The sequence below is a fragment of the Aotus nancymaae genome, unplaced genomic scaffold (assembly GCF_030222135.1).
Source record: "Aotus nancymaae isolate 86718 unplaced genomic scaffold, 86718_ANA_hifiasm-v0.15.2.pri h1tg000016l, whole genome shotgun sequence".
Lineage (NCBI taxonomy): Eukaryota > Metazoa > Chordata > Mammalia > Primates > Aotidae > Aotus > Aotus nancymaae.
In genome coordinates, this window is record NW_026988428.1 from 65,602,390 (window position 1) to 65,626,327 (window position 23,938).

The 23,938-nt window shown below is 45.9% G+C and overlaps 2 protein-coding genes across 10 annotated transcripts in view; one reads left to right on the forward strand and one right to left on the reverse strand.

Moving 5' to 3' along the window:
* The window catches only part of LPCAT3 (lysophosphatidylcholine acyltransferase 3), a 254,920-nt gene extending 234,526 nt beyond the window's left edge, over window positions 1–20,394 (forward strand). For 4 of the 7 annotated variants that reach the window (XM_064377489.1, XM_064377488.1, XM_012472779.3 and 1 more), the window contains exons 2-11: window positions 12,310–12,417; window positions 13,073–13,179; window positions 14,455–14,548; window positions 14,716–14,753; window positions 15,177–15,355; window positions 17,027–17,135; window positions 17,903–17,989; window positions 18,085–18,251; window positions 18,834–19,443; window positions 19,677–20,394. In XM_064377489.1, coding sequence (XP_064233559.1) covers window positions 13,132–13,179; window positions 14,455–14,548; window positions 14,716–14,753; window positions 15,177–15,355; window positions 17,027–17,135; window positions 17,903–17,989; window positions 18,085–18,251; window positions 18,834–19,431 — 1,320 coding nt within the window. In that variant the 5' untranslated portion in view covers window positions 12,310–12,417; window positions 13,073–13,131 and the 3' untranslated portion in view covers window positions 19,432–19,443; window positions 19,677–20,394. The remainder of the gene's footprint in view (window positions 1–12,309; window positions 12,418–13,072; window positions 13,180–14,454; window positions 14,549–14,715; window positions 14,754–15,176; window positions 15,356–17,026; window positions 17,136–17,902; window positions 17,990–18,084; window positions 18,252–18,833; window positions 19,444–19,676) is intronic. The other 3 variants (XM_012472783.3, XM_012472782.3, XM_012472781.3) reach the window with 3 other exon arrangements.
* EMG1 (EMG1 N1-specific pseudouridine methyltransferase) lies at window positions 12,285–23,893 on the reverse strand. Of its 3 annotated transcripts, none has more exons than XM_012472792.3 (6): window positions 23,608–23,893; window positions 22,108–22,209; window positions 21,874–22,015; window positions 21,429–21,487; window positions 21,201–21,350; window positions 12,285–14,345 (listed from the first exon to the last, which is right to left on the reverse strand). In XM_012472792.3, exons 1-6 carry the CDS (start codon window positions 23,773–23,775, stop codon window positions 14,340–14,342), a joined length of 627 nt encoding a protein of 208 aa, XP_012328215.1. In that variant the 5' UTR covers window positions 23,776–23,893; the 3' UTR covers window positions 12,285–14,339. The 3 variants fall into 3 exon arrangements, with proteins under 3 accessions (XP_012328215.1, XP_012328214.1, XP_021526870.1); XM_012472791.3 differs by having other exon boundaries at window positions 12,285–20,889; XM_021671195.2 differs by lacking the exon at window positions 21,201–21,350 and having other exon boundaries at window positions 12,285–20,889.
* Between the last annotated feature and the right edge of the window lie 45 nt (window positions 23,894–23,938).

Below are 23,938 nucleotides of genomic sequence, written 5' to 3' on the forward strand. Positions count from 1 at the left end.
GGGTAATAATGATATATTAATAATAATAATCCAGAGATGGTGGCACCTCAGACCAGGGGAAGCAGTAGAGGTGAAGAGAAGTGGTCAGTTTTTGGATTTATTTTGAAGGTAGAATTGAAGTCACCTGGGAGCTATTGATGGTTTCTGAGCAGGAACTAAAGGAAGATTACCTCAGTACAGGACTGCTGGGAAGACGTGGTGCAGGTGAAGATCAGGTAGGAGGCCACTGCAAGGATTTAAGGGTGAGATCCATAAGGGTCTTCACTGCACATCAGCACAGAAAAAGAGAGTGGTGATGATCATAGTGACGGTGATGGTGAGGGAGACTAGAAAGGACGAATCAACAGGATTTGATGACCAGATATGGAGAACCAATATGAAGAAGGAAAACATTTTTTTTTCCTTTTTTTTTTTTGAGACAGAGTCTTGCTCTGTCACCAGACTGGCATGCAATGGTGTGATCTCAGGTCACTGCAACCTCCACCTCCTTCAAGTGATTCTCCTGCCTCAGCCTCCTGAGTAGCTGGGATTACAGGGACACACCACCATGCCCAGCTAATTTTTGTATTTTTAGTAGAGACAAGGTTTCACTATGTTAGCCAAGATGGAACAGATTTTTTTCTTTGAGACAGTCTTGCTCTGTCGCCCAGGCTAGAGTGCCGTGGCACAATCTTGGCTCACTGCAACCTCCATCTCCTGAGTTCAAGCAATTCTCCTCCCTCAGCCTCCTGAGTAGCTGGATTACAGGCATGCACCACCATGCCCAGCTAATTTTTGTATTTTTAGTAGAGAAGGGGCTTCCTCATGTTGGTCATGCTGGTCTCGAACTCCTGACCTTGTGATCCGCCCACCTTGGCCTCTCAAAGCTCTGGGATTACAGATGTGAGCTACCACTCCTGGCCAGGAAAACACATTTTTGAATGTTGTGTGACCTGGAGAATGATACCACTGTTAATTAAAAAAAAAAAAGATAAAAGCCCAGAGAGGGCTGATTATAGGGAGAAATTTATGCTTTAGTTATACAGAGTTGGAGATGGTAATGAAATATCAAATTAAGAGCCGGGCACAGTGGCTCACGCCTGTATTCCCAGCACTTTGGGAGGCTGAGGCGGGTGGATCACGAGGTCAAGAGATTGAGACCATCCTGGTCAACATGGTGAAACCCCATCTCTACTAAAAATACAAAAAATTAGCTGGGCATGGTGGCATGTGCCTGTAATCCCAGCTACTCAGGAGGCTGAGGCAGGAGAATTGCCTGAACCCAGGAGGCGGCGGTTGCCGTGAGCCGAGATCGTGCCATTGCACTCTAGCCTGTGTAGCAAGAGCAAAACTCCGTCTCAAAAAAAAAGAAATATCAAATTAAAACTGTCCAGCAAGGAAGTAGGAAATGTGGAACTGAAACTTAAAGAAGTTAGAACTAAAGACGTGGATCTGTCTTTGGCATAAAGATCATATTAAGTTACATGAGAGTAGATGGAGTTTCCAAAGAAGCCGTGTAGCAAGAATAGTGGAGGGCCAAAACTAGATCCTGCAGGTCAGCAATATGTAGGAGCCAGAAAAAATGCCTTTGGTGAAAGAGACAGATAGATGGGTCTATTCAAATGGGTCAGCCAACTCATGCCAAAAGTAAGCACAGAGAGTAAGAGGGAACATTGGCCAAGCACAGTGGCTGATGCCTATACTCTCAACACTTTGGGAGGCCAAGGCAGGCAGATTGCTTGAGCTCAGGAGTTCAAGACTAGCCTGGGCAACATGGAAAATTCCACTCTACAAAGAAATTAGCTGGTCCTGTCCACACCTGCAGTCCCAGCCACTAGGGAGGCTCAGGTGGGAAGATTGCCTGAACCTAGAAAGTTGAGGCTGCAGTGAGCTGTGAGCATGCAACTGCCCTCCAGCATGGGCAACAGACCCATGGCTCGTGCCTATAATCCTAGCACTTTGGGAGACCAAGGCAGGTAGATCACTTGAGGTCAGGAGTTTGAGACCAGCCTGGCCAATATGAAGAACCCCATCTCTACTGAAAATATAAAAATTAGCTGGGCATGGTGGCGCACACCTGTAAAACCAGCTACTTGGGAGACGGAGGCAGGAGAATCACTTGAACTCTGGAAGCAGAGGTTGCAGTGAGCCGAGATTGTGCCACAGCACTTCAGCCTGGACAACAGAACGAGAGTCTGTCTCAAAGGGGAAAGAAAAAAAAGATCCAGGAGATCCATTCCTAGGTATATACCCAAGAGAATTGGAAACATATGTTCGCACAAAAACTTGTACATGGGCTCATACCTGTAATTCCAGCACTCTGGAAGGCCAAAACAGGAGGATCGATTGAGGCCAGGAGTTCAAGACCAGCCTAGGCAACATAGTGAGACCCTGTGTCTACAAAACTACATGAATGTTTGTAGCAGCATTCTTCATAATGCCCCAAAACAACCCAATTGTTTGTCAACTGATGAATGGATAGATTATATGCAGAGTATCCAGGCTGGGTATGGTGCTCATGCCTGTAATCCCAGCACTTTGGAAGGCTGAGGTGAATGGATCACTTGAGTTCAGGAATTCAGCCTGGACAACATCTTGAGACCTTGTCCATAAAAAAATTTTTAAATGGTAAAAGAAAATACAGAGTATCCATACAAAGGAATATGATTCAGCCATAAAAAGGAATGAAGTACCAATACATGCAACAACATGAATGAACTTGAAAACATGCTAAGTGAAATAAGCCAGACACAAAAGTCTACATATTGGATGACTCCATTTATATGAAACACCTAAAATAGGTAAATCTATACAGATTAATAGTTGCCAAGCTCTGGGAGTTAAGAGAGAATGGGAAATGATTGCTAACGTGTATGGGGTTCTACTTGAGGTGATGAGAATATTCTGAAATTAGATAGATAGTGGGGATGGTCGCACAACCTTTTGAATATACTAAAAAACATTACATTTTCCACTTTAAGGGGTGAATTTTTTGGTGAATTGTAGAAAAAAATCCATCCAACTGTATATAGTCAGCCCTCCATATTTGTGGGTTCCACATCCATGGATTCTAAATCAAATAATAATACAATAATAAAAATAAATAATATGCCATATAGCAGCTATTTGCATAGCATAATTTGCACTATATTAGGTATTATGAATAATCCATAGATGATTTAAAGTATATGTAAAGATGTGCATAGATTACATGCAGTACTACACCATATCATATAAGAGACTTGAGCATCTGTGGTATCTGCTGGGAATACTAGAACCAATCCTTCATGGACACCAAGAGATAACTGTATTCAAAACCAATGAAACCAGTGAAAGAGAGGTTTCAAAAAGAATGAAAACAGCAGGGCAGTCAGGGAAATTAGAGAAGGAAAAAAGACTACTGGATTTGGGCATTAGAAGATGAAAGATTAAAACATCATTCCATATCAGTATGTAGTACACAAACTACTACTAAAAGTTCCTGAGACCTCTTTAAGGAATCTCTTTGGAGTACAAATTATTTTCATGATACTTCTGAGATGTATTTGCTTTTTCACTGTGTTGACACTTGCACTAATGTTGCAAAAGCAGTGGTGGTAAAACTGCTGGCCTTAGCACAAATTAAGACAGTGGCACCAAACTGTACTAGCAGTCACTGCATTCTTCACTGCCATGCACTCACAGTCAAAACAAAGAGCCAGGCCAGGTGCGGTGGCTCACACCTGTAATCCGAGCAATTTGGGAGGCCGAGGAGGGCAGATCACCTGAGGTCAGGAGTTTGAGACCAGCCTGGCCAACATGGTGAAACCCCATCTCTACTAAAAATACAAAAATTAGACGGGTGTGGTGGCTGGCCTCTGTAATCCCAGCTACTCAGGAGGCTGAGGCAGGAGAATTGCTTGAACCCAGGAGGTGGAGGTTGCAGTGAGCCAATATTGTACCATTGTACTCCAGCCTGGGTGATAAGAGTGAGACTGCATCTCAAAAGAAAAAAAAAAGCCAGTTTCACTTAAGAATCCTTGATGAAGTGGTAATTTTTTTGAGTCAGGTCCTCGCCCAGGCTGAAGTACAGTGGGGCCATCACAGCCCACTGCCACCTCGACTTCCTGGGCTCAGGTGATCCTACCGCAGCCTCCCAAGTAGCTGAGGCTACAGGTGTGCACTAGCACACCTAGCTAATTTTTGGTGGTGGTTTTTGTTTTGTTTTGTTTTTAGAGATGAGGGTTTACCCTGTTGCCTAAGCTAAATAATGCTAATTTTATCAAATGTCAGTCATTGAATAAATCTTTTTTTTAAACTGGTGTATACCACCACACCAGGTTAATTTTTGTATTTTTAGTAGAGACAGGTTTTCGCCATGTTGGCCGGGCTGGTCTGGAACTCCTGACCTCAAGTGATCCCCCCGTCTCAGCCTCTCAAAGTACTAGGAGGCGTGAGCCACCATTCCTGGTCCTAAGTACATCTTTTTAACCTTGTTTGAAGAAATGGGAAATATGCATAAGCCACTTCTGCTGCACACTGGTAGAGTACAATGGTTGTCATGAGGAAAAGCACTGGGCGATTATTGAGTTGCATGTTGATTTAGCAGCTTCCTTTTCCTACTAGCCACCATTTTTACTTGAAAGAATGATGGACAAACTATGGTTATTTAGACTTAGGCATCTGGCAGACAGTCCCTTGAAAATAGATGAAGTGAGGCTGTCACTTCAAGGTAAACAAGTGACAATATTTGTAGCCAGTGATAACACACTTTCAAGTGAAAATTAGAATTTTGGAAAACTTGTATCCACTCCATGAGATTGACCATTTCCCAATATATAAAGACTTTTCTGCTAAAATCAATGGTGAAATTTAAGGAATATGATTTTTTGATATGTATTCTAATGAAATATGTTGTTATTTGGAAGATCTGCCTAACAACAGTGAACCAGTATTTTCCAAATGACCCATGTGTGATATTGCAAAGTCATGCATGGTAAAATATCCATTCAAAGCCCAAGAGAGACCAATGGATTTTATTATAACAAAAGTTTCTAACTGTTAAGAAACTACTGAGTTTTGATGTAGTACTAAAAAGAATGTCCAAAATTATGTGAAAATGCTGATATTTTCTCTAAGTATCTGCATAAAGTCAGATTTTCTTTGTATATTTTAACCAAACTAACATGTTACAACAGATTAAATGCAGACGCAGATTCAGCCATCTTCTATTGTCAGACAGAGGCCATCAATTTATGAAAATGTAGAACAATGCCATTCTTCTCATTAGATGGCTTTCTTTGATTGTTTTGGAAAATATAGTGGTTTTCGTTTAAAGTAAGTTATATTAATGTATAGTAGTTTTACTCTTAATATTTTTACTGAATTCATCATATATTTTAATTTACTTTTTAGTTTTATTTTCTTTTTGTGTGTGTGTGATATAGAGTCTTTCTCTGTTGCCTAGGCTGGAATGCAGTGGCATGATCTTGGCTCACTGCAACCCCTGCCTCCCGGGTTCAAGAGATTCTCATGCATCAACCTCCCAAGTAGCTGGAAACACAGGCGCCTGCCACCATATCCGGCTGATTTTTGTATTTTTAGTAAAGACAGGGTTTCACCATGTTGGCCAGGCTGGCCTCAAACTCTTGACCTCAGGTGATCCACCCACCTTGGCCTCCCAAAGTTCTGGGATTACAGGCGTGAGCCACCGCGTCCGGCCTCTTTAGTCTTTTCTTTCTTTTTTCTCTTTTTTTTTTTTTAAGAGACAGGGTCTCGCTATGTTGCTCAGGCTGGAGTGCAGTGGCTATTCACAGGCGCCATCCCACTACCGATCAGCACGGGAGTTTTGACCTGCTCTGTTTCCGACCTGGGCTGGTTCACCCCTCCTTAGGCAACCTAGTGGTCCCCCGCTCCCAGGAGGTCACCATATGATGCCGAACTTAGTACGGACAACTGATCGGCATAGTGAACTACAGCCCAGAAATCCTGGACTCAAGACACCCTCCAGCCTCAGCCTTCCGCGTAGCTGGGACTACAGGCACGCGCCACCGCGCCCGGCTAGTCTTATTTTCTAACGTAGTAGACATTGATATATAGTACCCACATTAACAAAAGTTGTTTGGGATGCTCAATTTTTTTTTTTTTTTTTTTTTTTTTTTTGAGACAAGGTCTCACTTTGCTGCCCAGGCTGGAAGTGCAGTGGTGCCATCATAGCTCATTGTAGCTTCTGTCCCCCAGGCTTAGGTGATCCTCCTGCCTCAGCCTCTCAAGTAGCTGGGACTACAGGCACATGCCACCCCACCCAGCTATTTTTTTTTTAATTTTTGTAGAGACATAGTCTTGCTGTGTTACCCAGGCTGGTCTCAAATTCCTGGGTTCAAGTGATTCTCCTGCCTCAGCCTCCCAAAGCGCTGGGATTACCGGCGTGAGCCACCACTCTTAGCCAGATTTACCAGACTTACTGGAAACAGCCCATTTCTGTTTCTTCAGATGAAACCTCACAACTTTAGGATTAATAAGTAATTTCACAACTATTGTACAGGAAATAAGAAAACGTTCCTGCTAGCAGTGCAGGTTGTGATAGATCTGGTCCCTGACACAGACAGCACTTGGAACTGAGTGAAGTCCGGAGACTGAGGAATACAGTTCTGTCCACTCCAGGTGCTTGACTACAACCCCTGAAGAGGGCCAAATGAAGTGTGTCCCAGCAGCTGCTTGAAAGACCACAGCATTTTGAATCCCCCCAGCATTAGGGCTTGTAGAGCTCCCATTCTAGTAGGAGATCCTCAGGTTTGGAGTGTATCGAAGGTCATCATCCTTCATCTGCTAGTAAGTTTCTGAAGGCCCTGCTTTAAACAGTCAAAAAGAAGGAGCAGTAAAGTGCTGCCACACAAGTTCTTACAAACCTCTGGGTTCTCACAAACTGGTCTGGTGCTGACAAAGGTAAGGAATCAACCCTCAATCTACAAGCTCAGAATTTTATCCTCAGAACTGAGTATGGCGGCCCACATTCGGATGTTAGTGGGACCGTCAGAACCGTGTGTCATGCTGTTAAAAGTGGAGGTCCTTCCCACTCAGATCCACAGAAGCCGACTCTGATGAGTGGGAGGCTGAGCAGGAGGGGCTTCTGTCCTTTTTTATAGTTTCTTCAGGTAACTGTAGCCACCATACTAAGCATTGGCTCCCACAAAATGCATTCAGACTCAGAAACATCTTGTGTGGCCACACCCGCCCTAAAAACAGCACATCCCTGAAGGGGTGGCTGGGCAGCCAGGCTCCAAAGCCTGCTGAGCTGAGTGGCAGCCAAGAGCAAGGTTTGGTGTTTACATACTCAAAATCAGCCTGGGTTGTCACAGCAACTCGCCCCAGCTCAGTTCCTCCTTCTCCACAGCGGCTTCCTTCCAGGCTTTGCTGTTCTCTGTTACTGTCTTAATGTTCCTGGTAACCTAGCCTGCTGCATTCTTTTTATTTTTCTCCCAATTCCTCCACCTTCTTATCATGTGTATGCTAATGTGCAATACTTCACCTGTTTGGAACTCAATAGCCTCCCCTCCCCCAAAACGCAGCTGGAAACAAGAAATAGCACACAAGGCCTCTAAGTGGCCAGAACAGATGTGACTAGGCCTATGCACTAAGTCCATAAGGAAAGCACCCAAGCCCCTTGCTTTTGTCTTAAATCTTTTTTTCACACCTTCAAAATAAGATTGTGGTTTCTAAGGCCTGCAGTGAATTAGGAATAGGGAGAGGAACTATTGGCAGGTACCCCGAAAGTTGAAGAGGTGATTGTTTATCCCAGAGTAGCTAGGAAAGGGACGGACAGCCTAGAAGAAATGGACACAAGAACTCAGGATAGTATAGGCCTTATTAGAGTCAGGCAGACAATTTCACATACCTCAGAACATCATAAAGCCATCATGACTTTACTCTAGAATAGCTATCATCCAGATACCTAGAAAATGATAAATTAGATTCAACATAAGGAGGCAGAGTAATATGTGTAGTGTTTTTTAATTTCAAACATTCCAAATAGTTAAGGGTTTTCATGCTTAAAGAGGCAAACTTAGCTATCTAGAACTTATTTATGAGTCCTCTAGATAATTAGGATCTACTCTGTCTTATATTTTTATTCATTTATACCCTGTTACTAAAAAAAATAAAAATAAAGCAAAAGATTGAAGGCATTGGCTTTTAGTCTATATACTTTCTAGTTCCTGGCTCTGGTTCTTAGCAATATCTGCTGCTAACCTGGTATTCTGTCTCTGCTACATTTCACCCCATGTGAAATGTACAAGACTTGATCCTATTTATTTGCTTATTCATCTGCCTGAAAGGGTCATAGATGTCTCCCCCTCCCTTGAGCTAGTGATCCTATATCCCATGATCTCAGCCAGCTAGAAAATGAACCATCAGGCCGGGCGCGGTGGCTCACGCCTGTAATCCCAGCACTTTGGGAGGCCGAGGCAGACGGATCACGAGGTCAAGAGATCGAGACCATCCTGGCTAACATGGTGAAACCCTGTCTCTACTAAAAATACAAAAATTAGCCAGGCATGGTGGTGGGTGCCTGTAATCCCAGCTACTCGGGAGGCTGAGGTAGGAGAATTGCTTGAACCCAGGAGGCGGAGGTTGCAGTGAGCTGAAGTCACGCCACTGCACTCCAGCCTGGCGCCTGGTGACGGAGTGAGACTCTGTCTCCAAAAAAAAAAAGAAAAGAAAAGAAAATGAACCATCATATGTCACCTCCTCCCCAATTACATGCTCCATAAACAGAATACTTGGCATATAGCAGCATTTACTAAACACTTGGCGAATGAATACATGAGCCAGTAATCCACAAGATATCTGTAAAATAAACTGCAGTTGACCCTTGAACAACGCAGGGCCTAGGGGAGCCCACCCCTTGTACAGTCAAAAATCCTCATATAATTTTTTTTTTTTAAGATTCGTTGTCGCTGCCCAGGATGGAGTACAATGGTGTGATCTCGGCTCACTGCAACCTCGCCCTCCTGGGTTCAAGCAATTCTCCTACCTCAGCCTCCCGAGTAGCTGGGATTACAGGCACCTGCCACCATGCCTGGCTAATTTTTATATTTTTAGTAGAGATGGGGTTTCACTATGTTGGCCAGGCTTGTCTCGAACTCCTGACCTCAGGTGATCTACCTGCCTCAGCCTCCCAAACTGAGGGATTACAAGTGTGAGCCACCACACCTGGCCCACACATGTAAATTTTGACTCTCCAAAAACTTAGCTACTAATAGAAGACTTACCAATAGCATAAACAAGTTGATTAACATATATTTTGTATGTATTGTATACTGTATTTCTTACCATAAAGTAAACTAGAGAAAAGAAAATGCTATTAAAATTATAAGGAAGAGAAAATATATTTACTCTTCATTCGGTGGAAGTAGATCAGCATAAAAGTCTTCCTCCTCATCATCTTCAGGTTGAGCAGGCAAGGAGGAGGAGAAAGGGAAAGGGTTGCCATCTCAGCAGTGGCAGAGGCAGAAGGAAGTCGAAGGGGACCCATGCTGTTCAAAACCATGTTGGTCAAGGTTCAACTGTACTTGTATGAAGCTATAAATTTAATTAAGAGCCTACTCCATTACGGGAACAGTAATTTACAAAAACACCAGTTGCCCGGGCGTGGTAGCTCACACCTGTAATCCTAGTGCTTTGGGAGGCCAAGATAGGTGGACCACCTGAGATCAGGAGTTTGAGACCAGCCTGTCCAACATGGTGAAACCCCATCTCTACTAAAAATACAAAGATTAGCCAGGGATGGTGGCAGGCGCCTATAATCCCAGCTACTTTGGGAGGCTGAGGCAGGAAAATCCCTTGAACCCCAGGGGCGGAGGTTGCGGTGAGCTGAGATCGTGCCATTGCACTCTGGCCTGGGCAAAAAGAACAAAACTCCGTCTCAAAAAAAAAAAAATCCACCAATTGATCCTGGCACAAGAAGATCAAATGGTAGATATACTGTCATGTGGGAAAAGTAGGACACACATCAGTACAGTTTTTTTGTTTGGTTGATTTTTTTTGAGACACAGTCTCACTCTGTAGCCCAGGCATGATCTCAGCTCACTGCAACCTCAGCCTCCCGGATTCAAGCAATTTTCCTGCTTCAGCCTCCTGAGTAGCTGAGATTACAGGCGCCCGCAACTACACTCAGCTAATTTTTTATATTTTTGGTAGAGACGAGGTTTCACCATGTTGGCCAGGCTGGTCTCGAACTCCTGACCTCAAGTGATCCACCTGCCTCAGCCTCCCAAAGTGCTGGGTTTACAGGTGTGAGCCACTGTACCCAACCAGTACAGTTTTTTTTTTGTTTTTTGGTTTTGTTTTGTTTTTTTTAGTAGAGACAGGGTTTCACCAGGCTGGTCTTGAACTCCTGACCTTGTGATCCCGCCTGTCTTGGCCTCCCAAAGTGCTAGGATTACAGGCGTGAGCCACAGCGCCTGGCCAGTTTTTTTTTTTTAATGTATGGCGGCAAAATTACTAGAAGGACATAAACCAAGACATAACCTAATTATGCATTTGCTTATTTAACAAATAATTGAGCAATTTATTTCTGTATGATACTATTCTAAGCATTTTTGAGTTAAGCAAACTCACAGTAAATCATATTGCCAGTGATAAACACTGCACTTACATAATTTGAAAGCAAGAATCACAGCAACTCATTAGGCACAGTGGCTCACACCTGTAATCCCAACACTTTGGGAGGCCAAGGCAGGAGGATTGCTTGACCCCAGGAGTTCAGGACAAGCCTGGGCAACATAATGAGACCCCATGTCCACAAAAATTACAAAATAATTAGCCAGGCATGGTGGCAGGCACTTGTGGTCCCAACTACTCAGGAGACTGAGGTGGAAAGATCGCTTGAGCCCAGGAGATCAAGGCTGTAGTAAGCTATGAGCGTGCTACCGCACTCTAGCCTGGGTGGCAGAGCAAGACCCTGTCTCAAAATAAACAAAAATAAAAGCAAGAATTGCAGAAAGTATAAACCATGACCAACTCAAGAGAATAATCAATGAAAGAATAGGCAGACTGTCTTTCCAAAAAGCAGTTGAGAGATTCCCATCCTTCACATATGCACTGGTGCTGTAGGAATGTCGCCAGGCATGGCAGCCAGACCTCTAGATAGAACACTGAAGGTGAGTCTGCAGTAAAACCACGGAATACACTAATTTTAGTTTAGGAATACCAAATGTTATTGACCGTTTTTAATTCAGTAAGCAACCCCTGGCCGTGTATAATCAGTTAATGACCCATCAGGAGATCCTCTATGGTTCACTCATGGCCTTTGGACTATACTCTGAATCATGGCTTTATAGAAGACATTTTTCCAGTATGCTTAAACGGATTTTATAGCTTGGCTGATGCCCAGATTACAGACTGTGAGGAGTATCTCCACACATCTTGTAACTGCTATATATGCAGTCAGAAATCCCAGGATTTAGCCTGATACTAATATACATTTGTCCTCATCTGATAATCCTGTGCTAGCAAGATAGATCACAAAATGTAAATTAGTGTTTCTGGAGCATAGATGGGCACCCTCAAATCTTCATATCTCGTTTTTTAAAAATGATAAGGTCTCGCTATGTTGCTCAGGCTAGTGTCAAACTCCTCGACTCAAGCTATCTTCTTGCCCCAGCCTCCCAGAGTACTGGGATTATACGTGGGAGCCACCATGCTGGCTTCCTTGTATCATTTTTTTTTTTTTTTTTTTTTTTGAGACGGAGTTACGCTCTTGTTACCCAGGCTGGAGTGCAATGGCGCGATCTCGGCTCACCGCAACCTCCGCTTCCTGGGTTCAGGCAATTTTCCTGCCTCAGCCTCCTGAGTAGCTGGGATTACAGGCACGCGCCACCGTGCCCAGCTAATTTTTGTATTTTTAGTAGAGACGGGGTTTCACCATGTTGACCAGGATGGTCTCGATCTCTTGACCTCGTGATCCACCCGCCTCGGCCTCCCAAAGTGCTGGGATTACAGGCGTGAGCCACTGCGCCCGGCTCATTTTTTTTTTAATTCACTTAAGAGAAAATTGCTGGCAATAGTTCATAGGCTATAAATGAAACCTAGTGTTAGGACCCAGCTTTACATTGCCTCAATCAAATATTAATATCTTCAGTTCAAAATTTGTATTTACAAAGAAACTTTTGGATCTTGGGGATACTGTTATTGTCTTCTCTGTTGCCATCATAGTGTGTGGGGTGGTGTGTGTGTGTATGTGAGTGTGTGTTTTCTCTCTCTGGGCTATGTTTCATGCCAGATAAACTTCCAAACCAAATTGGGACAGCATCAGGCACAAATAACCCTCTTCTTATCTTTTTCCCCATCTAGGTTACCCCTTTGCTTTGTTTTATCGGCATTACCTTTTCTACAAGGAGAGCTACCTCATCCACCTCTTCCATACCTTTACAGGCCTCTCAATTGCTTATTTTAACTTTGGTGAGTAAACTAAATTAGCAGTGACACTGCAATTAGAGGGAACCTGGGAAGGAACAGACTTGAACGAAATTTCCTTGAGAGAATCTGAAGGGTAGGGAAGTTATAATGTTCCTGCTTGCAAAGAGGGTTGTATGGACAAAAACACAGCTTAACTTTTCCTTTTTCCCTTTCATGTACATTCTTCTGTCAGATAAAAACATTTTGAGGGTGGTTACCCTTGCCAGACCCCATCAACAAAGAATCCGCAGTTTCTCTCTGATATGGATGTAACTGAATGACCGATCCAAGCAATCCCCACTTAGGTTCATTCTTCACTTCAGACATTCAAAAACACAGTAACAAGCTGGGTGTGGTGGTACTTGCCCAGAATTTCAAGGCTGTAGTGAGCTATGATTGAGCTACTGCACTCAAGCCTGGATGACAGAGCAAGTCTCATCTCTGAAAGAAAGAAAAAAAGAAAGAAAAATACAGTAGCACCCTAATAATCTCTTATATTTATACAATTAATTTCCATCTTCTCCTCCAAAACATGGTGTTATTCTGAAAATAAGATCCTGATGCCAGTGTTTTTCCTTTATATACTATGTTGTGATTCGAAGTCTCAGGACAGGTGAGAGTGTAAAAACCAGGCTAAATTCTCTCTTCTTGCATCCAGGAAACCAGCTCTACCACTCCCTGTTATGTATTGTGCTTCAGTTCCTCATCCTTCGACTAATGGGCCGCACCATCACTGCCGTCCTCACTACCTTTTGCTTCCAGATGGTAAACTTCTTTCCTTTAGCAGTTCAGGCTACAGCTGACAGCAGTTCAGGGGACAGGGGTAGGCAGGGAACTATGGTATAGAAATTAGCAGACCTAAGGCTGGGCGCAGTGGCTCATGCCTGTAATCCAAGCACTTTGGGATGCCTTTGGGAGGATCACGAGGTCAGGAGTTCGAGACCAGCCTGACCAACATGGTAAAACCCCGTCTCTACTAAAAATACAAAAAATTAGCTGGGCATGGTGGCGCGTGCCTGTAATCCCAGCTACTCAGGAGGCTGAGGCAGGAGAATTGCCTGAACCCAGGAGGCGGAGGTTGTGGTGAGCCGAGATCGCACCATTGCACTCCAGCCTGGGTAACAAGAGCAAAAACTCTGTCTCAAAAAAAAAAAAAATACAAAAATTAGCTGGGCATGGTGGCCCATGCCTATAATCCCAGCTACTCAGGAGGCTAAGGCAGGAGAATCACTTGAACCCAGGAGGCGGAGGCTGCAATAAACTGAGATGGCACCACTGCACTCCAGCCTGGGCAAGAGAGCGAGACTCCGTCTCAAATAAAAAAAAGAAAGAAATTAGCAGACCTAATTTCTAACCCCTCTCCCAGCACCTAGCAGTATGACTTCGGGTAGGTGGCTTAACATCAGCCCCAAGTGTTCCATCCACAGATTGTAATGGTAACTCTTTGCATGCCTCAAGGAAGAGCTACCAGCTAACCCTTTGCATACTCTTCGATAGATGCATAACCCTTTGCATAGCTCTTTGATTTAGCCTGCTATCCAGGAGGAGAGTCACTTCGAAGCAAGACAGAAAAGCAACAGAATAAGTTAAAGAAGCTAAGCATAGGCCAGGCACAGTGGCTCACACCTGTAATCCCAGCACCTTGGGAGGATAAGGCAGGCAGATTGCTTGAGCCCAGGAGTTTGAGACTAGCCTGGGCAACCTGGTGAAACCCCATCTCTACAAAAAAAATTTAAAAATTAGCCCTCCAGCCTGGGCAACATGGTGAAACAAACAAAAAAATAAAAATTGGCTGGGTGAGGTGGCATGTACCTGTGGTCCCAGCATCCAAATTCTTATCTCAGTTTAGTCCTCATTTTGCCGAGAAGCCTCGAGCAGTTCTCTTCCCATTATAGGTTCTCAGCAGCTCCATTTGTAGGAATTTATTAAGGCTTTTAATGATGGGATGAGGAGAAAGGAAAAAGGAAAGAGAACATTGAATTTCAGAGCAAGGAAAAGAAACAGTAGTGATGGTAGAATAAAAACGTCCACCTCTCCTAGGTCTACCTTCTGGCTGGATATTATTACACAGCCACCGACAACTACGATATCAAGTGGACAATGCCACACTGTGTTCTCACTTTGAAGCTGATTGGTGAGTGATGGTCACTGCCTTCCTTCCTTACGTGTAGGTCCCTCCCCAGTCTCGCCAAAAACTTCCTCGGCACCCCCCGCCATACACTTCTGGCTGCACTCAGTCCACAGGCCACGTCCTCAGTGTCCTCTCCCACCACCCTACCCACCCGTTCTCTCTCTGCTCAGGTTTGGCTGTTGACTACTTTGACGGAGGGAAAGATCAGGTAAGTACCCGTTCATCCGCAGAGAGATTTGAGACTTAATGAAAGGGAAGAAAAAGGCTGTTAACAAAAGACTGAACCCAAATTCCAGAGCAGAGCCTCTCCCTCATTTCCCAGCCTGTGCGATCTCCCTTTCAGATAGCACTGAGCAAGGATCAACAAGTCTAATTTGCCCAGGATCCAGCTCTTGCACAGAGTCCAGAGATCAATGCCAGCAAGGCATTTGCTAAAGCAGCAACAACCAGCTGTTGTTACGCTATGCACACACACACCCATTTCCACAAGAAGCAACTATTTGTCATGCCCCAAAGAGAAGGCTATTTGAAGAACCCCGGTCAGTGGGGCACCAGGGTGGGGAACACTCAAACTGGCTCTTGGGGGGAGATTCAAGGCTATCCTGAACCATGCATTCTCTTCTTGGCATAGAATTCCTTGTCCTCTGAGCAACAGAAATATGCCATACGGGGTGTCCCTTCCCTGCTGGAAGTTGCTGGTTTCTCCTACTTCTATGGAGCCTTCTTGGTAGGGCCCCAGTTCTCAATGAACCACTACATGAAGCTGGTGCAGGGACAGCTGACTGACATACCGGGAAAGATACCAAGCAGGTAATTGCCCCTCTTGGCCCAGATGTCCATGTAGGTATCTCACACACTCTGAAGGGACTCTTCTGAAAGCCGCATTCTCCAGCATTGTCCTGGCATAGAGACCTGTGTCACGTAGGCCCTGGACTGTTGTAATAGGCACTCTGTGCCAGGAGTGGGCCCTTTTTAGCTTAGGGTTCTTCCAGCTATCTATTCTGATACTATTACAAACATAAAAATCCATGTTTTTGCCACAGGGGTTTGCCTGAACCAGTCATATTTCTGCCTTTAAAGCCCATTTTCATATATATATGAAATATATGTAAGCTAGATAGAGATAGAGGCTAGGCACAGTGGTCTCACCTCTATAATCCCAGCACTTTGGGAGGTTAAGGTAGGAGGATCGCTTGAGCCAGGAGTTCTAGACCAGCTTGGGCAACATAGACCCTGTCTCTACAAAAAATACAAAATTAGCAGGTGTAGTGGCATGCATCTGTAGTCCCAGCTACTTAGGAGGCTGAAGTGGGAGGATTGCTTGAGCCCAAGGAAGGTGGGTCAAGGCTACAGTGAGCTTTGATCACGCCACTGCACTCCCTTTTGGGATACATAGCAAAATCCTGTCTCAAAAATATTTATTTATCAGTAGGAAATGTAGAAGGGCACAGTGGCTCATACCTGTAATCCCAACATTCTGGGAGGCCAAGGCAGGAGGATCACTAGAGGTCAGGAGTTCAAGACCAGCCTGGGCAACATAGTGAGACCCCCCATCTCTACAAAAAATCAAAATTAAAAAAATTATACAGGCAAGGTGGTACATGCCTATAGTCCCAGCTACTCAGAAAGGTGAGGCAGGAAGATTGCTTGAGCCCAGGAGTTCAAGGCCACAGTGAGCAATGACTGTGCCTCTGTACTGCAGCCTGAGTGGCAGAGCAAGACCCTGTCTCTAGAAAATAAAAAAGGAAAAAAAGTAAAAAAATTATTTAATTGCCAAAATTCCTTCCCTGAGAACTTGTCCATCCTGTGTTTCAGCATCAATTCAACCAAGAAATGAAGCAGATTCAAAGTGGTTATTTTTATTATCTTACATCTACTGGGTTTTAGTCCCAGTGGAGATTGTGAAACCTGGTGAGATCTTGAGATCAGTAGCATCCCTGAGGGGGAAACACTGTCTGCTGCCCTGACCTGCCCACAACTCTTTTTTTTTTTTGAGACGGAGTTTCGCTCGTTACCCAGGCTGGAGTGCAATGGCACAGTCTCGGCTCACCGCAACCTCCACCTCCTGGGTTCAAGCAATTCTCCTGCCTCAGCCTCCCGAGTAGCTGGGACTACAGGCGTGCGCCACCATGCTCAGCTAATTTTTTGTATGTTTAGTAGAGACGGGGTTTCACCATGTTGACCAGGATGGTCTTGATCTCTTGACCTCGTGATCCACCCACCTCAGCCTCCCAAAGTGCTGGGATTATAGGCGTGAGCCACCACGCCAGGCCAACTCTTAAGAGGTTTGCAGTCCCGATTCCTTACAGCCAGTCATAGAGGTCTTTTCCTGAAACAGGAAACACTTTGGGCAGCAGAGCTTCTCATCCCATTCCAGGTAGACAACCACACCCTCAAACACTCCTCTCCATAACTGAAGGTCAGAGGGTGAAGGGAATAGTCTGCTCTCTGTGACCAGGAACTCTTACTCCTTCCTTCCAGCACCATTCCTGCTCTCAAGCGCCTGAGTCTGGGCCTTGTCTACTTGGTGGGTTACACTCTGCTCAGCCCCCACATAACAGAAGACTATCTCCTCACTGAAGACTATGACGTGAGTCTCTCCTAAAGTAGCAGCAGCACGACTGCACCAGAGCTAGAAAATGGACAGGCAAGGATCCCTATAGATAGCAGAGAAGTAGGAAATATCGTCTACAAATGCATATTGGTTTTGCTCTAGATCGGTGAGTTGGTGTCAATGCCAGCCGGGCCGGGACACGTTCATCAGCCAGCACTGAACGAACCTTCGCGGGCACAGGGCTGTGCCAGGTGCACATTTAGCACCCCTTGCCTTCTCTAGGAGCCACCCCTAGCTTGCCTTATCACATCCACATGACCCCTCAGAGCACAGCAGCTTCTGATTCTCCAGCCTATTTTCTTTTCTTGGCTGATAAATTTGGGCATTTCTAGGGAATTCAGAGAAACCAAGGGAAGAGGGGAAGCACTGGGTTTTGCTCCTGCCCAGCTGAAAGGCTTGAAAGAGATCAGTAATTCTGGACAGGCTTCTCTCCTTAAATTAAAATCCAGTGTGGGCTCCTCCGTACTTAACATTCCAAATACTCATTCCAAAAACTTTGCCAACAAAGGCAAACAGTAGAGAAGTTAAACACAGTGCTGCCCTTGGGACTCTCCAAGGGAAAGGTGAATGGATATTCTCCAGGCCCTCCACTTACTCCTCTCTGCCTGTGTGAAGGCAATCAGGCCAGACTCTTGGGGGCATCTGGCGGCAGGACTTAGGCAGATATGAAGTAGCCAGCCACAAGTAAGAGAAACAGCCTTGTCATGCGGTAACCCTAATGCACTGTGCTTTCTTCTCTCAAGAACCACCCCTTCTGGTTCCGCTGCATGTACATGCTGATCTGGGGCAAGTTTGTGCTGTACAAATACGTCACCTGTTGGCTGGTCACAGTAAGTAGAAAAGTTGAAACAGGGTCCTATTTAGACAAGCCGTGGGGGCTGGTATGGGGAGTGGCAGGAGCCCTAACTGACCTATTCCCTCTCAGGAAGGAGTATGCATTTTGACGGGGCTGGGCTTCAATGGCTTTGAAGAAAAGGGCAAGGCAAAGTGGGATGCCTGTGCCAACATGAAGGTGTGGCTCTTTGAAACAAACCCCCGCTTCACTGGCACCATTGCCTCGTTCAACATTAACACCAACGCCTGGGTGTCCCGGTGAGCTGCTGGAGGGGAGCCTGGACCCTGGTTCCTTCCTTCCACTGTCTTCCCAGATTAAAGGGCAGAGGTGTACCATGTCACCCCTATGCATCTTTCCCACCTGGGCAGAACCCCATCACTCACATACACTGACTTTGACCCCCACCCCTACTCCCCTCCCCCAAACTGTTCCTATTTGAAAAAAAGGCAAGATATAAAAGTGCCTTGAGCCCTGAGTGTTATTCCAGCTCTGCCATTGGACTTGCATCCTCCACTGCTCTGTTTAGAAACAGCTTTACTTGTTTGTCCCCGCCACTGGAGTGTGGGCAGCTTGAGGAGAGTCTGGTTCACCACTGAGCTGAGCATCAGCACTCAGTCATGGCTGCTGAACCAAGTGGCTCCTGCTTCCAGCTTCACCTTGAGTCTCCCTTCCATCTCTAAAATTAATCAGTCAGCACTGCCTCCTGTACCCCTGGGGGGCTGCAAGTGGGAGCCCACCAGCACTCCACTCTAATCCTCAGGGTGTGAGGACCCAGAGGCAGGTGGCAGGATGCAAGAACCAGTCAGTTTGAGGGTCACCCCACCCGCCCTTTTCTCCAGCTACTTCTTCAAACGACTCAAGTTCCTTGGAAATAAAGAACTCTCTCAGGGTCTCTCGTTGCTATTCCTGGCCCTCTGGCACGGCCTGCACTCAGGATACCTGGTCTGCTTCCAGATGGAATTCCTCATTGTTATTGTGGAAAGACAGGTAGGCCTCCAGGATGGGGGTGAAGGGGAATATGAGGGACAAGATGCTGATGAGTTTCTCTTCCCTCCCCAGGCTGCCAGGCTCATTCAAGAGAGCCCCACCCTGAGCAACCTGGCCGCCATTACTGTTCTCCAGCCCTTCTACTATTTGGTGCAACAGACCATCCACTGGCTTTTTATGGGTTACTCCATGACTGCCTTCTGCCTCTTCACGTGGGACAAATGGCTTAAGGCAAGTGAAGGCCTGTTTGTGAGGTTGGGAGGGTCTGACTGCAACCTTGGGCAGCAAGGGATGCTCCAGGCCTGTCTACCTCAGTGGCCTCTCTCTCCACAGGTGTATAAATCCATCTATTTCCTTGGTCACATCTTCTTCTTAAGCCTACTATTCATACTGCCTTATGTTCACAAAGCAATGGTGCCAAGGAAAGAGAAGTTAAAGAAGATGGAATAATCCATTTCCCTGGTAAGTAAATACAGCTAAGCTACTACCAGGTTACAGAATAGAGCAACAGACTGGAAAAAAAACAGTATTAGACATTTGGGTGCATTACAAGGATTAGCCTGGCTACTAAGGGACACAGTACGGGCACTGACTACTGTGATTTATTGAAGCATGCTAGGAAACATCTGGAAAGGCTACAGACCAGGAACTAGGGGAGTAACTAACCAGCCTTCCAATCACATCTTGTCTTGCAGGTGGCCTATGCAGGACTGGTGCAGAAACTACTTGTCTCCCTTTCATAGCACTCCTTCGCCCCAGAGCAGAGAATGGAAAAGCCAGGGAGGCGAAAGATCCGATGCTTCCAGCTGTACCTCTGCTGCCAGCCAAGTCTTCATTTGGGGCCAAAGGGGAAACTATTTTTTTGGAGATGGAGTCTCGCTCTTCCGCCCAGGCTGGAGTGCAGTGGCATGATCTCAGCTCACCGCAACCTCCACCTCCCGGATTCAAGCGATTTTCCTGCCTCAGCCTCCCGAGTAGCTGGGAATACAGGTGCACCACCATGCCCAGCTACTTTTCATATTTTCAGTAGAAACGGGGTTTCACCATGTTGGCCAGGCTGCTCTCGAACTCCTGACCTCAAGTGATCTGCCCACCTCAGCCTCCCAAAGTGCTGGGATTACAGGTGTGAGCCACGGCGCCTGGCACTAAGGGGAAACTCTTATGGGAGGAGCAGAGGGACCCACATCTCCCTTCTGGCTCCCCCATGCACGGTTGCCTTATCTCTCCCCCTCTAGCCAGGAATCTGTTGTGTTTTTCTTCTGCCAATTTACTATGATTGTATATGTGCCGCTACCACCACCCCCCCCATGGGGGGGTGGAGAGGGGTGCAAGGCCCTGCCTGCTCCACTTTTTCTACCTTGAAACTGTATTAGATAAAATCACTTCTGTTTGTTCAGTTTTTCACCACCAGCATTCCTGACTGCTCTTTCACAGTTCTTCTCCATCCCCGCCATGGCTGATAATCAGGGTACTCTCCTTCAGAGCACAGCAATCTAGGAGCTAAAGCCTGCCTTCAAAGCATGGAACCAAACTGCTAACTGTGTAACCTCATGTCTGTCCCTGAAGTCCCAGGGGAACAAACAGTTTTACACCATTAGATACTTTAGGAACCCCTGAAACAACCAGGTTTGCAAGAGCAGTATTCATAGGATAAACAAATAGCAAATGTACAGCCTTGGCTCCCCAAACTCCACAGTCTCAGTACAGAAAGATCATCTTCCAACAGTCAGCTCAGACCAGGGTCAAAGGATGTGACATCAACAGTTTCTGGTTTCAGAACAGGTTCTACTACTGTCAAATGACCCCCCATACTTCCTCAAAGGCTGTGGTAAGTTTTGCACAGGTGAGGGCAGCAGAAAGAGGATAGTTGCTGATGGACACCATCTTCTCTGTATACTCCACACTGACCTAAGGAGAGAATAGTTTTGTCAGCCAACTATGTCACTCAGCAGCCGTTCAACCCTTCCTTAGGGCAGGAAAACCACGGCTAACCTAATATTCAGCTGTGCTGTGTAATATCAGATTCCTACAACGGATGAAGAAGGTCCTAACTGACCATCACAAATACGGCAGCAGTCCTCAAAGGATGCACCCTGGGGCAGGGTATGGAACCGTCATGTGTCTTCTAGCTCATTGTAAGCATTGTTAAAATGCCTATTGCTCTGGGAATTCTTAAGTTCAGCTCTACCAAGAATCTCAGGGTTGAGCCCAGACCTTACCTTTCCATGGGCAAAGGCCCCCACCACAAAAACAATAGGATCACTGCTGGGCACTAGCTCACGCAGATCACTGACAACCGGGATGGAAAAAGAAGTGCCAACTTTCATACATCCAACTGGAAAGTGATCTGATACTGGATTCTTAATTACCTAAAGTAAAGAAGAGAAAAGTCAGCCTCAGAAACATTCCCAGAACCAACCTTGAACTAGTAGATTTCAATACCTCACCTTCAAAAGCTTCTGGGGGCCATCAGCAGCTCGAACACTGAGCTTGTGTAAAAGCTGAACTAGAAAGGGGAAAAAGAGTTCAGAGCTAGATGGAGACCACAGTCCTTCTGTCCAGTCATTGAACAAGGAAAACCCCATAGGTAAGATGGGTTCCCTGTGTGCTTTATATCCAGACTGGACTCCTGAAATGTCAGGAACAAACAGCTGCCAAGCATATGGCTAGCTGTACAATGATAGATTCAGACTCCCATTTTCACTCAGCGGGGAAGCTACTGCAACAACAGGAGAGTGGAGTTTCCACAAACAAAAATAATAGGAGTCCTTGTCCTAGTATTAATCATGTCATCATGTCCTCCCATCTCCTCCCTTAAAAAAATCCCACCTTTAGTCCTCCCTTTTCCTCTTCCTCCCTTCTTCCCTACCTCCAAGTTCTAAGGCTTCTTACCCATGAGGCCACAAAAGCGGTCAAAGGTTCTGGGAATTCGGGTCTGGGGGTTCACTTCAATCAGAACATTTTTCTGTGTGTGGATATAAACCTGCAGCAAGCCAGCTCGGTTCAGGGGACTATCCATCAGCATCAGCAAGCTCTGACCAAAGCAGAAACCAAGGCATGGTTAAGGCTGAAGAGACCCTTCCATACAGAGACTCAAACGGTTGTGAGCGTTGTCCCTGGAGTTACCTGGTGGGCTATGTCTGGCCGCACTTCCCCGGGGTCCCGTCCATTCTTCAACAATATAGACTTGTGCTTGTCACAGTTGAGTAGCTCATATGTCTTCCCTGCCTGAACAGGGAACATGACCAAAGAACAGCCTAAGCTTCTGTTACCTAGCCCCGTGATTCTTGAAATGTGGTACCCAAACCACCAGCAGCAAGTTGCACCTGGAAACTTGTTAGGGAGATTCTCAGGCCCACTCTAGACCTTCTAAACCAGAAACACTGGAGGTGGGGCCCAGCAAGTCCTTCAGGAGATTACTGTGAAGCTATATTTGCACTCTCCAGTAAATGGTCTTAGAGGGAAACAGGAGGAAGGACACAACCTATGACTTCACATTATCTACCAATACACTGGATTTACTTTTAAAACCTGTGGCTGTTAGGCAAAGCTAATGAGACATCCTGGAACCAAGCAGGAGTTAGTAGTTAGTGAGCAAGGCTGAATGCTGTGTTTATCACAGGAGCAGTATGTATGTACTGTCCAAAATATAGTCACTACCCTCAGTTTGCTTACATCAAACATACACTAAGTGAAGAGCTGCAAATCTGAACAGGAAGAAGTGTGAAAATTCTAATGATGCAGGAGGCAATTTAATTAAAAAAAAAAAAAACTCTCAGAAGTAAAATGAAGAGGGGTTACTCCCAGTTTTAAGATTGGCATGAGGGTGGAACATGGTGGCTCACACCTGTAATACCAGCAATTTAGGAGGCTGAGGCAGGCAGATCACTTAAGGTCAGGAGTTCAAGACCAGCCTGGACAACATGGTGAAACCCTGTCTGTACTAAAAATACAAAAACTAGCTGGGCATGGTGGCACATGCCTGTAGTCTCAGCTACTTGGGAGGCTGAGGTAGAAGGATGGCTTGAGCCCAGGAGACGGAGGAGACTGCACGACTGCACTCTAGCCTGAGTGACAGAGCAAGACCCTGCCTCAAAAAAAAAAAAAAAAAAAGGCGGGGTACAGTGGCTCACGCCTGTAATCCCAGCACTTTGGGAGGCTGAGGCGCACAGATCACGTGATCAGGAGATCAGGAGATCGAGACCAGAGTGGCCAACATAGTGAAACCCCGTCTCTACTAAAAATACAAAAAAAATTAGCCTGGCGTGGTGGTGGCGTGCGCCTATACTCCCAGCTACTCAGGAGGCTAAGGCCCAGCTACTCAGGAGGCTAAGGCAGGAGAATCGCTTGAACCCGGGAGGTGGAGGTTGCAGTTAGCCGACATCGCGCCACTGCACTCCAGGCTAGGCGACAGAGCGAGACTCCGTCTCAAAAAAAAAAAAAAAGAAAGAAAATGAGTACTACCATGCCAGGATATCAAATCAACAGACAGCCAACCAAACCACCTTTCTCCAAAAGCATTTTTCACCCCTTTCTGTTTTCTCCATCCACTCTGAGCCCTTCACCCTCATTCCACGGAGTCCCAACCTGCGATTTACTAGTTCTCCACTTCCTTTCCCAAACTACCTTAACTGTCTCCAGACTGGCCCCTTCCAGCACCACAATAAGCCTACGGCCTCCGATCTTGTTTCCTGCCCCGACTCGGGGCCGCTTGGGGACCACAGCATCCCAGTCCTCTGCCTGCTCCCCACCGCTTCGCTCACGAGGCTTGAATCCACCACTGGGCACGGCCATCTTGCAACCAGACCGGAAGTTGCGCTAACGCTCTTAAAGGAGAACCTCGCGGCTTTTAATCACAAATTTCCTTCCGGCTGCCATTTTGAAAGTGGGCTTGGAAATGGCGATGACTTGCTGTCTTGTGCTGCCCTCCCTGGGAGGGCAGCCTTCCAGAAAGGGG